The sequence below is a fragment of the Bombina bombina genome, chromosome 9 (assembly GCF_027579735.1).
Source record: "Bombina bombina isolate aBomBom1 chromosome 9, aBomBom1.pri, whole genome shotgun sequence".
Classification (NCBI taxonomy): domain Eukaryota; kingdom Metazoa; phylum Chordata; class Amphibia; order Anura; family Bombinatoridae; genus Bombina; species Bombina bombina.
In genome coordinates this window covers 247,242,453-247,258,215 of record NC_069507.1, presented here as the reverse complement: position 1 = coordinate 247,258,215, position 15,763 = coordinate 247,242,453, and the positions used below count along the sequence as shown (strand labels likewise).

Below are 15,763 nucleotides of genomic sequence, written 5' to 3'. Positions count from 1 at the left end.
TTCAGTCATAACAGTAGCCATATCCTGTAATGTGATTTGAAATGGCCGCCCAGATGTGCTCGGCGCTACAATATCACGCACCTCCCGAGCGGGAGATGCAGGTACTGACACGTGAGGCGAGTTAGTCGGCATAACTCTCCCCTCGTTGTTAGGTGAAATATGTTCAGTTTGTACAGATTGACTTTTATTTAAAGTAACATCAATACAATTAGTACATAAATTTCTATTGGGCTCCACTTTGGCATTAGCACATATAGCACATGTATCTTCCTCTGAATCAGACATGTTTAACACACTAGCAATAAACTAGCAACTTGGAAATGCTTTTCAAGTAATTTACAATAATATGAAAACGAACTGTGCCTATAAGAAGCACAGAAAAAATTATGACAGTTGAAAATAAATAAGTTATAGCATCAAATCTTTGTAAGAAATATACAATTTTAGCAAAGGATTGTTCCCATTAGCAAAGGATAACTAACCCTGGCAGCAGAAAAAATACACAAATAAACGTTTTTATCACAGTCAACTACAATCTTCACAGCTCTGCTGTGAATGATTACCTCCCTCAAAAAAAGCTTTGGAGATCCCTGAGTTCTGTAGAGATGAACCGGATCATGCAGGAAGAAAATGAACCTCTGACTGAGTTTTTTGATGCATAGTAATAGCGCCAAAAATGGCCCCTCCCCCTCACACATAACAGTGAGAGAGATCAGTAAACTGCTTAAATTTAAACAAAACTATTGCGAAGTGGAAAAAATAGTGCCCAAAACATTTTTTCACCCAGTACCTCAGAGAAATAAACGATTTTACATGCCAGCAAAAAAAACGTTTAACCTCAATAAATTAATTGTTATTTAAAACCTATTGCAAGTCCCTGCAAATTAGGTTAAGTCTATGCATACAGTATAAATCCAGTGAAGTACCATTCCCCAGAATACTGAAGTGTAAAATATACATACATGACAGCCTGATACCAGCTACATCTACTGCATTTAAGGCTGAGTTTACATTATAACGGTATGGCAGGATTTTCTCATCAATTCCATGTCAGAAAATAATAAGCTGCTACATACCTCTTTGCAGATTAATATGCCCGCTGTCCTCTGATCTGAAGTTTACCTCTCCTCAGATGGCCGAGAAACAGCAATATGATCTTAACTACTCCGGCTAAAATCATAGAAAAAACTCAGGTAGATTCTTCTTCAAATTCTACCAGAGAATGAATAACACACTCCGGTGCTATTATAAAATAACAAACTTTTGATTGAAGGTAATAAACTAATTAAAATCACCACAGTCCTCTCACACATCCTATCTATTCGTTGGGTGCAAGAGAATGACTGGGGGTGACGTAGAGGGGAGGAGCTATATAGCAGCTCTGCTGGGTGAATCCTCTTGCACTTCCTGTAGGGGAGGAGATAATATCCCAGAAGTAATGATGACCCGTGGACTGACCACACTTAACAGGAGAAAAATAATTTGTCAGAAAAAAAAATCTATTGCTTATTTGAAACTCGGAGTAGGTGTGAAATAATTGTATTTTTATTATGCACTTGTTAATTATGGAATTCTACTGTATTGAGTGGTCCTTTAAATAATTTGTCCTTATGTGGGGAAGAAGAGTTTGACTGCTCTGGTACAAGTGAGTCCAGAGATGGAAGTAAATTGTATAGCAGCAAATTGTGCAGAAAATAAGATTATGTATACATATATATTGCACTTAATCAATAAAATAGTTTGTACCATCAGAAAGAATCATTCCAGCTTCCAACGGTTCATCTGCAAACGTTTTGTAGCTGATGCCGCACGGCCCCTCATGAACATTCAGGAAGGATCCGACCCCATGTCCAGTCCCATGTAAGTAATCCAGACCAGACTCCCACAATGCTGAGCGAGCAAAGGAGTCAAGGAGGTGCCCTGCAGGAACCAATGGCACAGCAATACATCAGTTTCAGGTCACTAACTGGCACAGTCTAACAGATGATCTAGCGATACATCTCCAACAAGAGTATGAAATATTACATTTATAAACAGAACTAATGCAAGAAATAAAAGAGCTTGTCATGGAATCTTTCATATATGCTTTTCAAATAAATATATACAGTATATTGTTTAGTTTCCTTTTGGTTAAAGCTATTTGGTTCTTAGTAATATTATTATCATCATGATTAATCAAATGTATTAATAAAGTGCCACCATATTCTATTGCCACAAGTAACTTGTAATTTAACTTCTATATATGATCAGGGTTTAGCAGGTAGTGCCCCTTGTACTGACAATATGAGGATAACACAGACATGAATACTCAGTAAGGAAACTGATTTATGGCTATACACATTCACAGTGGTTTCTACATATAAGTAATACACATATTAGTGATTAATAATGATAATAAAAAACATAAACCTTTGGTTCCGTTGGGGAAGACGGCAGCGCTCACAGAGATGTGTCCTTTTAAAACATACGTGAAGCATTCCTAAAAAAAAAAAAAGAATAATTACAAGATACACATTAGCAGATCTGTCTGAGTACACGGATGGAAGATTTACTAGAGTGAGTATATAGCAGGCCGAGTCTCTGAAGAAAAGAGGGTTCCTGGAAGTAAGCGGTGACTGTAAGGTACTTTAGTAATAGAGTGATTGAGTAAGGCAGTGACTATGTAAGGGAGTGGGAATAAGGGAGTGACTGTGTAAGAGACTGGGAGTAAGGGAGTGACTGTATAAGAGACTGGGAGTAAGGGAGTGACTGTATAACAGACAGGGATTAAGGGAGTGACTGTGTAAGAGACTGGGAGTAAGGGAGTGACTGTATAAGAGACTGGGAGTAAGGGAGTGACTGTATAACAGACAGGGATTAAGGGAGTGACTGTGTAAGAGACTGGGAGCAACTCTGTAAGGGACAAGGAGCAACCGTGTAACAGACTGGGAGCAACGGTGTAACGGACTGGGAGCAAGGGAGTGACATTGTAAGGAACTAGGAGTAAAGAAGTGACTGAGTAACGGACTGGGAGTAAAGCAGTGACTGTGTAACGGACTGGGAGTAAGGGTGAAAGTGTATGGGACAGCGAGTAAGGGAGTGAGTGTAAACTTTAAAATTACTGTGATTCCTCAAAGTACAGACTTCAATATTTTTGACTGTAGTTACATCTAGTTTTGTATATATTATTTGTTCTCAATCCTAACAGAGGTCTTAGTAGTGCCGCTATGCTGAAGAAAAAGGTGATTTACACAAAGCCCCATTCGTTTCTCAGAGGAGCAACTTATAATGAACTGAGGTTCAGTCCCTTATCTTCCAGCATCTAGTGGGGACTGCATGTCTAAGCTACATGTGTACACCAGTGTTTATTACTGCATATAGGCCATAAGATAGTGACAGGCTGTATGTGTCATATGGTGCAAGACAATGAATGTCTAAGCAGGATAAATATAATGAAGTGGGCATAAGCAGATAAAGTGAAGATTTAAAAGTGCACAGAATTGTATGTGTGAGTGCTAGGTCGTATCAGTGACCATAAGCAGATAAAGTGAACATTTGAGTGTGCACAGAATTGTGTGTGTGAGTGCTAGGTCGTATCAGTGACCATAAGCAGATAAAGTGAACATTTGAGTGTGCACAGAATTGTGTGTGTGAGTGCTAGGTCGCATAAGTGACCATAAGCAGATAAAGTGAACAGTTGAGTGTGCACAGAATTGTATGTGTGAGTGCTAGGTCGTATCAGTGACCATAAGCAGATAAAGTGAACATTTGAGTGTGCACAGAATTGTATGTGTGAGTGCTAGGTCGTATCAGTGACCATAAGCAGATAAAGTGAACATTTGAGTGTGCACAGAATTGTATGTGTGAGTGCTAGGACGTTTGTGTGACCATAAGCAGATAAAGTGAACATTTGAGTGTGCACAGAATTGTATGTGTGAGTGCTAGGTCGTATCAGTGACCATAAGCAGATAAAGTGAACATTTGAGTGTGCACAGAATTGTATGTGTGAGTGCTAGGTCGTATCAGTGACCATAAGCAGATAAAGTGAACATTTGAGTGTGCACAGAATTGTAGGTGTGAGTGCTAGGTCATATCAGTGACCATAAGCAGATAAAGTGAACATTTGAGTGTGCACAGAATTGTGTGTGTGAGTGCTAGGTCGTATAAGTGACCATAAGCAGATAAAGTGAACATTTGAGTGTGCACAGAATTGTGTGTGTGAGTGCTAGGTCGTATAAGTGACCATAAGCAGATAAAGTGAACAGTTGAGTGTGCACAGAATTGTGTGTGTGAGTGCTAGGTCGTATCAGTGACCATAAGCAGATAAAGTGAACAGTTGAGTGTGCACAGAATTGTGTGTGTGAGTGCTAGGTCGTATAAGTGACCATAAGCAGATAAAGTGAACAGTTGAGTGTGCACAGAATTGTATGTGTGAGTGCTAGGTCGTATCAGTGACCATAAGCATATAAAGTGAACATTTGAGTGTGCACAGAATTGTATGTGTGAGTGCTAGGTCGTATCAGTGACCATAAGCAGATAAAGTGAACATTTGAGTGTGCACAGAATTGTATGTGTGAGTGCTAGGTCGTATCAGTGACCATAAGCAGATAAAGTGAACATTTGAGTGTGCACAGAATTGTGTGTGTGTGTGAGTGCTAGGACATTTCCGTGACCATAAGCAGATAAAGTGAACAGTTGAGTGTGCACAGAATTGTGTGTGTGAGTGCTAGGTCGTATCAGTGACCATAAGCAGATAAAGTGAACAGTTGAGTGTGCACAGAATTGTGTGTGTGAGTGCTAGGTCGTATAAGTGACCATAAGCAGATAAAGTGCGTGTAGCTAAATGAGACTTAGGATGTTGGGGAGTGAATGTTTGTAAGCTAGTGTTAATGTGAGGCTCATCATATGGGTGTGTAAGAGTTTGTGCACAAAATGGAGAATCCTGTGTGGAGTTTCACAGGTACCTTTTGATAGTCAGTCGGCGTTCCAAAATGCACAGTTCTGGTCACATCAGTAGTACCGTCCCTTACAGAAAGATACAGACAGTGACTCATTTAGTAATATTTCTGTTTTACAAATAAGTAGAAACCATTTTCAAATGCAAGTAATCAGGCAGCGAAAAGTCTATAGTAATCTGATTTTTTTTTTTTTAAGGGAAAAAATAGATCTATTATATCAAACAAAATGGAAGCAGAAGTTGTTTCAATTTAAGTGGAATCTAGTGAGCAGTATCAGCTGTGTACTTCCTCTTAATACCCACTGGCTAATAAGGACAAGGGTCTAGAGGGACAGGACAAGGGTCTAGAGGGACAGGACAAGGGTCTAGAGGGACAGGACAAGGGTCTACAAGGGTCTAGAGGGACAGGACAAGGGTCTAGAGGGACAGGACAAGGGTCTAGAGGGACAGGACAAGGGTCTAGAGGGACAGGACAAGGGTCTAGAGGGACAGGACAAGGGTCTAGAGGGACAGGACAAGGGTCTACAAGGGTCTAGAGGGACAGGACAAGGGTCTAGAGGGCCAGGACAAGGGTCTAGAGGGACAGGACAAGGGTCTAGAGGGACAGGACAAGGGTCTAGAGGGCCAGGACAAGGGTCTAGAGGGCCAGGACAAGGGTCTAGAGGGCCAGGACAAGGGTCTAGAGGGCCAGGACAAGGGTCTAGAGGGCCAGGACAAGGGTCTAGAGGGCCAGGACAAGGGTCTAGAGGGCCAGGACAAGGGTCTAGAGGGCCAGGACAAGGGTCTAGAGGGCCAGGACAAGGGTCTAGAGGGCCAGGACAAGGGTCTAGAGGGCCAGGACAAGGGTCTAGAGGGCCAGGACAAGGGTCTAGAGGGCCAGGACAAGGGTCTAGAGGGCCAGGACAAGGGTCTAGAGGGACAGGACAAGGGTCTAGAGGGACAGGACAAGGGTCTAGAGGGACAGGACAAGGGTCTAGAGGGACAGGACAAGGGTCTAGAGCAGAGCTTTCCAAACTTTTCATGTCGGTGACACACTTTTTAGACCTACATCATTTTGTGACACAGTAATTCAGTTGTACTAGCAAACAGGAGGTTACACTAACTTGTTTTAAGAGATACGGACACATACATAAATGATATAATAACAAATGTATTTACAAGTAACAGTATGTGCAAGAATTAAAAAAAGTTTAATAACACCAATAGCTACTTACTATTTTAAAGGGATGTATGAGGTTAATGGGATGAACACAATTTCTGAATATTTGGTGGAATATTAGATAAAGACACTTGCATTTCATCATGAAGCATTTTTAAGCTTCCCCCTTCCTATCCATATATCAAGAGCAGGAGCAGCAATGCACTACTGGGAGCTAGCTGCAAAAAAAAACCCCACTGACTTCTGACTCAACTCAGCGTTTAAGCTGCCGCCCTTAGAGCTCTGCGAGTCTGAGTGACTACTGCCCGCGCTGCAAACACACTGCTGTCCCACTCACTGACTACACATGCAGTCACGAGCCAATTAAGAAGACTACACGTGCAGTCAGGAGCCAATGTGCCGCCAAAGCTGCCAATGGGAATAGTTTCAGTTCCCACTGAGCTGTGCCAATAGGTTAAGATGATCTGTGACCCCCTAGGTATCAATCACGTGTCAACCATGTGATATACGTAGCAGGCAGGCGGGATGTCAGAAACCAAAAAAAATATAAATTTAAAAATTAAATTTAAAAAAAATTTGTGCTGAAGCAGGGAAACACCTACACACTGCTGCCGACACACAGTTTGGAAAGCACTGGTCTAGAGGGACAGGACAAGGGTCTAGAGGGACAGGACAAGGGTCTACAAGGATCTAGAGGGACAGGACAAGGATCTAGAGGGACAGGACAAGGGTCTAGAGGGACAGGACAATAGAGTGACAGGACAATAGAGTGACATGCCATGAAAAACAAAAGAACAAAGCCATATATTATGAAACCTGCTCTATTATAAATGTATCAATGAACACATAACTAATGCCATTTGGGTTAGCTATAATGAATACAAATGTAACCATTTGTGGCCTTCAAGCAAACATCCTTTACACAAAGCCATATGTCACAATCGCGCACACTGCTGGGTAGTAATTATCTTACTTGTATTGCGCACCAGAGTCCAGGAGGAAGATCTCATTAACCGACAACGTCCTGTTTGTTTCAGGAACAGGTCTGGAACAAATAGCAACAGCACAGGTGAGAACCAAAAGACCTAGTCTACCCAGATATGCCTGTGAAGTGCACGTTTAATAACTCGTAGGAATAAATCCCTTACAGAGACAAGAAACTCAAATATTTTACAATTCAGATAGAACATGCAAATTACTTCTATTATCAAATGTGCTTTGTTCATGTGGTATGGTTTGCTGAAGTGCATATCTAGGGAGGTACAGTGCACGTGTCTGAATCACTGTATTGTATCTATTGTTCTTGCATATGTATAATATTGTTAGAAGCATTTTTACAAAACTGCTGCCATATAGTGCTCCAGACACATGCATGCTCCTGAGTCCACCTACCTTCTTTTCAACAAAGAGCACCAAGAGAACAAACAATTTGATAACAACAATCTGAATAATGGCAGAAAAATCGGTTTCATGTCCCTTTAATACACTTGCCGCTTTCATTGCTTCCCTTCTCTCTATTCTCTCCTCTAAGCTATAGATTACGTACGGTGCATTGTGTAGACCACGTGCCGCCTTCTGGCGGTCTCTAGTTTATTTATATCCATCTGTTCGCCAGATCTACACAAAGTGCACAACATAACTACTGATCTATAATCGGCACATGAACCGTGTTGGCTGCCGATACCTCACAATTATCCCCTCCTGCTGCACAAACTTCTAATAATCTGATGTAATAACTCCCAGATCGCTTCTTCTTTTGCTACCAATAGTAAAGTGCAACTGAGTCTATAATTAACCTTATGGTGAATCCTCAATACATAATATTACACTCACTCATTTGTCCAATTCATCATTTTTAAAGGGATATTAACCAGTGCTCATTTGGTAAAAACAAATATGTTAAACCAAAGTAAATATAAAAAACAAAAACACACTGTAAAAGGCAGCAAATAACTTACTTGTTTTCTTGCAAAATTAGCACTTAGAAATTCTCAGCATCTGCCCTCATTGTTTTAAGACCAGAGAATTTTCAAACCCTAAATTTTACTCTGTCAGTTGTGGGCATGAGCACATTTGACTCTGTGTTATCTAGCTTATTCACATAGCCTAGAAGTTTTAGGACATCAGGCTAAGATAAAACTTCCTGCAGAGGCTCCTCCACCTTGTAGGGCTGTGACAGGAAGCACAAATGTAGTGTAAAAAATAAATAAAAGGTAAATACACTTAAATAAATTAATACATATTTCAATGCTTTCTACTAAAGGGACATTAAACACTAAATAAATGCTAGATAGAATGAAGCATTCAAAGAAAAGATTAGTCTGAGATTAACATGTAGATGTATTTTTAAAGTGTCATTAGCCGTTTAAATATTGACAAAATTAGTGTAGAGTTTTAGTGTCTATAAAACAATGGGAGCTGCCATGTTGTAACTTAGGTTACCTTCTCTGCTGTGACCAATTAGGAACGGTTATAAATAGGTCACTAGAGTGTGCAGCCAATGGCTGTGTGGAATATAACAGTGTTCAGCATTTACATTTCTAACAGGAACTGAAAAGCTCACAATTTCAGAATGGAATTACAGGAAAAGGGGACAAAATAAATAATGTAATAATAAAGTATATTGAAGAGTTTTTTTATATACACAATGCATCTTTTTTTCTTACAATTTAAAAGTGTTTAATATCCCTTTAAGTATAAGCAACTGCTTAGTGTTTTGTTTTATTACAACAATGAAAATGACTGTTTAACATCCCTTTAATATCTCTACTGATTTCCGGCATATTAACTGTGTAACACGTGTTGTATTGTCTAGAAAACACACGTTCCCTTTGAGCTCACTACCAATAGAGTTGAAGATATGTTATACTTTTTATAGTCAGAAGGAAACAAGGAAGAAGCCATAAGTAGGAAAACAGAGACATTGGGAGTTTAGAAAACCTGAATATTCACATACTTGTAGTGGATGATGGCACCGTTAGGTCCTGTACTGGAAATTGTAGCAAAACTGAGTTCTACGAAATCCTCCTGCTGGCTGAAAAACACGAATGAGCAGAATAATGAATTCTGTATCTGTGCTCTTTACAAACAAATAATTCAAGTACTGTTATAAAGTTAGCACTCAGGTAGACCCAAGTATGCAGGTACGTCTCGTCCAACCCAGAAGAACCATGACTGCTATAGCTGATTTTACTTAAGTATAAGCTATAGAAAAGCTGTGTAAACACATCCAGCAGAAGAAATTACACTCCCAGTGGGAGGTAGGAGAGATAAGCAATAAAATGTTAATTTTCAATTGTTCTCTTTAAGTAGTGGGCTTTGGTATACAGATAGAGATAATATAAAGAAATGTGTGTGTATAGAAAGTGATAAAATGAGATCTGATTTTCCTGCAAGCTCAACCTAATTTATTGGGTTGTGAATTCAAAGAACAAAATCAGCTATTTTATATACAAAAATAAACCTAAATAAGCAATTACTCATACATTAAATACTCTGCAGCTGGTATAACAAGTAATTGGAAACAGATTAAGGGAAAACTATTTTACAGTACGCTATCCCTTTAAATGCAATGTCTGCTTGTGTGTAATTAATCTTCATGTATCAGTCCCTTTCTGAATAAGGAAAAAAAGGAAAAGCAACAGGATTGTCGGATTTTCAACTTCCAGTTCAGATAAATTTGTAATGAAACTTCACCTGCGAAACTCTTCAGCCTTATCAGAAGCGGAGATTTCTGTGACTGTATCTTTAACAATCTAAAGACAAAAATGAACAATTTACTTACACACGTGTCAGAGAAACATTCCATTCAATAGTACTCACACTAGCGAGGGTAACACTCAGCCTCACAACTACCTAATTACATGTACAATAAGGCTGCATTGTACATTAAAATGCACCAAACTCATCAAACTCCCTAAGACCAGAGGACGATGACAGATTTGTAGGGTCTATCACTAGTGACAATAGCAGGATGTGGACACATTTGCAGGTTACTTCCCTAGAGAATCTGGGACCCTGCTCTTACTTCCATCTCAGCCTGTACAACTTATGAAACGACCCTCCCCTATAAGGTCTACAAACAGGATGTAGCCGAGCTCCGCGCTGGTTCCAGTGATGGTTCCGTTATCACTGAGGAACTGGAGAGTTTGTTGGATCAGTCAGGGAAAGCATATGATGCTGTGAAGCTCTCTGGTCTGGTGAGATTATCTAACCTCGTCAGTACTGTGAGGTCTTACCATTTGAGACAGGCAAATATCAGTTTGCGAGACGTTTATCTCACTATGCAGGATTTGGATGTGAAGGAGAGACATTGTCATTTTTGCACGATTTCTGCCCATGATGGCGAGTTTTATAATCATCAAGTCAGAAAGGGAATTACTCAAAAAAGCTAAAAGTACAAAACTAAACTTTAATGGTTCCGATAGAAAATTGCCTTTAAATTTACTTCTAATTATGAAAATCACTTCAGTCTTTTTGTACTCTTTGTAGAAAAGCATACCTAGGTAGGCTCGGGAGAAAACTACAGGGAGCTAGCTGGTGATTGGTGGCTACACACATGCCTCTTGTCAATGGTTCACTAGCTAGCTTCCAGTAGTGAATTGCTGCTCTGGAGATGACTTCAGCTATGTGTTTAACCGCTTTGCAGGGATTAAACACATAGTTTTGTACAAGCAACAGTGCAATAATAAAGTGATCTAACACAACACAGAATTGTCTTTTTGCACTTTTAAGGTAGACAGAAAATGATCTGATCGTACAAGACGGAAACTAAACACAGTTAAAAGGAGATGATCTATGAGTTAAATAACCCTCATTACACAAGCTCTGAGGCCAAAACTGTGCACATGATCCTCACTGCCATGTGCTCCAAGCATTCCTTGCACTACAGAGCAGCACGGGCTTGTGGGGGGGGGGGGAGCAAGACGGAAATATTTATTTATTTTTAAGAACCAATGCACAACACATCTTTTCCAATAGTGCATATAAAGGGTTCTTTATGATGCTTTATTAAAAAAATCTTCTGATTAATAATGAATATAAAATAGTAGGAAAATGTTGTTTTGTTTGCAATAAATTAATAAAAGTTCGCTGCTTTACCTCTTTCTCGAGCCAGGCAAAAAACTCACAAAGTGCAACAGCATCTTTAACCTAAAAATAAAGACAGCAATGATCACCGATACAGATTACTTACCCTAGCGCAGTAAAGCAGAATAGATGATTAAGCTGAAGGACACTTTTTATAGAACATAAGCATAAAAGTAGCATATTAATTGCATCATTACCAAACTATAATATTATAAAATGAGTATTTATACATTTACAGTTTACAAATGTGACTGCAGCTAAATCTCTTTTCTGCTCAGTGAACCCCATTTCAGAGCATTTTTCCCTTTAACTCATTGAGATGTAGCTATATAGCTTGTGCTATCACTAATCTCATTGGCAACAAGCGCTTCTGATACATTTTATACATCTGCAGTATTGAAAAAGATAAACATATTAGCCAACTGTCAACATTTTCACAACACATTATCACCTTTGTTTACTGCAATTGTTTTTCAGTAGCCAAAAAACCCTTTCCACATTTGGAGAAACCAATCCAGACTTATTATTGGTGAAGATAACAACTAGCTAAACTAATTGTAAAGAAGTGCACAATTGAGTATAGAAGGATTAGCTCCACGATATGAAGTATTTATTAACTCAGCAAGACTGATTTAGAAATTATAGAAAAATATTATTCCATGTCATTCACTGTGATATCCCTTTAAATCTGAACCTGCATAAGCACTTCCTTCCTATTTAAGGAAGTGCTTACCCCTCAATCAGGGCCTGAAAATTAAAGCTGATTCTCACAGATTACCTTGCTCCTCTGTGGAGCTACTTTCACTTTTGACTTTTTGCCTAATCTTTCAGGTCATTTGCTGCTCTTTACGATACCCGCTGGGTATCTGCTGTTTCTCCTATCCAGACCGGGATCCATCTTCCGGATTCTTACGCCTACCGGATCTTCTTTCCTCACGCCGAAGTCGCGCTCACACCAAACAGACACCGGATCTAAGAGCTGCCTTCTTCCTCACTGTTAGCCTTCTCAAAGGCATTTCCGCTCTCCACGCTTCAACCACCGCTACAGTTTGAGATAAGTACCGCTCTCCACGCTCCAATAAGATTCTTATATAACGGTTTATCCTGAAACCCCATTGTTTGTTATATAACAAATTATATATTGATATTTAAGTTGCGCATCTTACTCTGTCTACAGCGGTTTGGGTTACAAGCTAGTATGTCTGGACTGTGTATATATTTTATTGCGTGAATGTGTGAGTGCGTGAAGAAATTACCTCTACTTAAACTAAGCAGTATATTCCTTGGATTTACTGGAACTGCTTTAATCATCATTAACTGTTTCATTTAAACATTATCTCATCAGAGTTGCTCAGAACTACATTCAAAGTTTTGTTTACAATCTTTCCTGTTGCATATATATATTTCAATTTCTGTGAAGTCCCATTTAAAATTACTCAATTACAAAATTAATGTCTCACCTTATATAAGCAAGCTTAATAAATCATTTTTTTCTTGCTTTTTATAAGAAAAGAGCAACAAAACCTTTATTTTTTCATATTAAAAGTATCTCTCTATTAAATTGTTCGTGATTATCACAGAATTTTCAGGCCCATAAGGTTATAACCTGTATAAAATTAAAGATGGATCCTAATGAAATAAAGAATGAATTCACTAATATTCATCAAAAATTGGAATATCTAGCCAGGGCCTTAACAGAGGTACAAACAGAAAATAAAGCACTTAAAACTTTAGTAAAAGAATGTTTACCAGTGAAGAGCTCAGAAGTCCCTGAACCTCACATTAATTACCCACAACCCTTTTCTGGTAAACGAAGTGAATATAGAGACTTTAAAAATGCTTGCAATTTACTTTTCTCACTTAGGCCTAAGACTTATCACTCTGAATCAAGGTTTGTACCACTATCTCCTTCCTCCAGGGGGAGCCTCGCTCATGGGCTAATAGATATTTTGAGAATAACCATCCAATTTTGGATTCCCTGGAAGAATTTTTTTTGGCCATGACATCCTTATATGAGGACTCTCACTCTCAGATAACGGCAGAAACGAAATTGAGATCCCTAAAACAGGGTAAAAGGAATGTAGAAGACTACATTACCGAATTCCAAATGTGGATTGATGATTCCAAATGGAATGAAATTAGTTTGAAGAACCAATTCAGACTGGGACTTTCGGAAACGTTAAAAGATGAGTTGTCCCGTTTGGAGATGCCCGAATCTCTGAACGGACTCATGAAATTAAGTACTACCCTGGATCGCCGACTACGTGAAAGGAAGGCTGAGAGAGCTACTTATGACGGAACACCTAGACGTCCGTATCTTTACACATCAAACCAGGAAAAGGGTACATCGAATCAGACCCCAATGGAGATTGGAGCCATAAAAGGACCTTTAACACCCAAAGAAAAGGCCAGACGCAGATCAGAGAATCTTTGCTTATACTGTGGGCAAAAAGAACACTCCGTTACTAATTGCCCAATTCTTCAAAGGCAGAAGAAGGGTAAGATTCATTCAAAACATAATATTTTATACTTCACTCAAAACCCTCAACTGACTCTCAACCTTTCTTTACAGTGGGATCGGAAAAACGTACGGTCTAACGCATTGATCGATTCTGGGGCAGCCGGAAATTATATAGATATTTCTTTTGTTGAATTAAATAAAATTCCTATTGTTTGCAAGGCACAACCAGTCTCTGTTAAACTCATTCATGGCTCACTCATACAACATGGTCCCATTACCCATCAAACGATACCTTTACTAGTGACAACTGACGATGGACATACAGAATATCTTTCTTTTGACTTAATTTCCATCCACATGCATGCTCTCATTTTAGGTTTTACATGGTTACAAAAACATAACCCCAGCATTGACTGGTCCTCTCCACAGGTAACATTAGAATCACCATTCTGTTTAAAAACATGTTTCCCATTTCAGTTAATCTCTGCTATTGAACCAGAACTACCAGAAATTTATCAGGATCTGGCAGAGGTGTTTGATCTAAAAGAGGCAGAAAACCTCCCACCTCATAGGGAGTTTGACTGTCCAATTGATTTGATACCTGGCTCTCAAATACCTCACTGCAAAATATACCCACTTTCACAAGAAGAACTTACTTACCTACGTTCCTACCTCGACGACAATCTCCGAAAAGGATTTATATCCCATTCAACATCTCCAGCTGCTGCTGGAATGTTCTTAGTACGTAATAAGGACGGAACAATAAGACCTATTATTGACTACAGAGCTTTAAATGAAATTACTATTAAAAACAGGTATCCTCTACCCCTCATACCCGAATTATTAGAACGATTAAATGAAGCTACAATCTATTCAAAACTTGATCTTAAGGGGGCTTACAACCTTATCCGTATGAAAGAAGGTCACGAATGGAAAACCGCCTTTAGAACCCGTTATGGGCTTTTTCAATACAATGTAATGCCCTTCGGCCTAAGCAATGCTCCTGCAACCTTCCAGCATTTTATTAATGAAATATTCCACAACCTCATGGACATCTGTGTTATAATCTACTTAGATGATATCTTAATATACTCCAAATCTCCCACTGAACACGAAAAGCACGTAAGATGGGTGCTCACTCGTCTCAAGGAGCACAAATTATACGCTAAATTAGAAAAATGCGTATTCCACGTCTCTAAGATAAAAATTTTAGGTTATATAATAACTCCTAACCAAGTACAAATGGATCCTGAAAAAGTGTCTGCCATTAAAGATTGGCCTGCTCCCACTACTGTGAAAGCGCTACAACGCTTTATAGGTTTCGCTAATTTTTATCGAAAGTTTATTAAAAACTTTTCTTCAATAGTTAGACCACTGACACAACTAACTAGTGTTAATCAAAGATTCAAATGGTCTCAAAAAGCTCAAGAAACCTTCGATAAACTTAAAAAGTTATTTTCTACAGCTCCAATCTTATCACTGCCCAACTTCGATCTTCAATTCCAACTTGAAGTAGATGCCTCTAATACAGGCATAGGCGCAGTACTCTCCCAACAACATGGTGAGAATGGGGAAATTCACCCCATAGCCTTTTATTGAAGAACCCTAACTAGTGCAGAATGTAACTATAGTGTGGGGGACAAAGAATTGTTATCAATAAAGAGTGCCCTAGAACAATGGAGACACCTCCTAGAAGGATCTAAACTCCCGTTCATTATTTTTACTGACCATAAGAATCTTGAATATTTAAAAAAGAACAAGACTTTGACAGCCAGACAAGCGAGATGGTCTCTATTTTTAGACCGTTTTAACTTTATAATTACCTACAAACCTGGCAGTCAAAATACTAAGGCCGATGCTTTATCGCGTATATACGAAAGTCTGACTCATGAACCACCTAATTTTACTATCCCTCCTGAAAAAATCATAGGCGTCCTGACACCTATAGAACAAGAAGTTCATAAGGCTTTAAAACAAGATTCAATACCTCACCAGTCTTGTGTTAAAAATTCTCAATCTGGACTATATTATCATAACAGTCAATTGTATATACCCAAGAGTATGAGACCTTCAATACTCGCACACACCCATGATGATACTATGTCCGGTCATCCTGGAA

General features: G+C 39.0%; 1 protein-coding gene across 5 annotated transcripts in view; it reads right to left on the bottom strand.

The window, feature by feature from the left end:
* XPNPEP1 (X-prolyl aminopeptidase 1) overlaps nucleotides 1–15,763 on the bottom strand; it is an 84,682-nt gene that overhangs the window by 22,897 nt on the left and 46,022 nt on the right. For all 5 annotated transcript variants that reach the window (XM_053692771.1, XM_053692770.1, XM_053692769.1 and 2 more), the window contains 7 exons: nucleotides 11,196–11,246; nucleotides 9,792–9,850; nucleotides 9,052–9,129; nucleotides 7,069–7,140; nucleotides 4,944–5,004; nucleotides 2,410–2,479; nucleotides 1,747–1,920 (listed from right to left, as the gene is read on the bottom strand). In XM_053692771.1, the coding sequence (XP_053548746.1) occupies nucleotides 1,747–1,920; nucleotides 2,410–2,479; nucleotides 4,944–5,004; nucleotides 7,069–7,140; nucleotides 9,052–9,129; nucleotides 9,792–9,850; nucleotides 11,196–11,246 (565 nt within the window). The remainder of the gene's footprint in view (nucleotides 1–1,746; nucleotides 1,921–2,409; nucleotides 2,480–4,943; nucleotides 5,005–7,068; nucleotides 7,141–9,051; nucleotides 9,130–9,791; nucleotides 9,851–11,195; nucleotides 11,247–15,763) is intronic.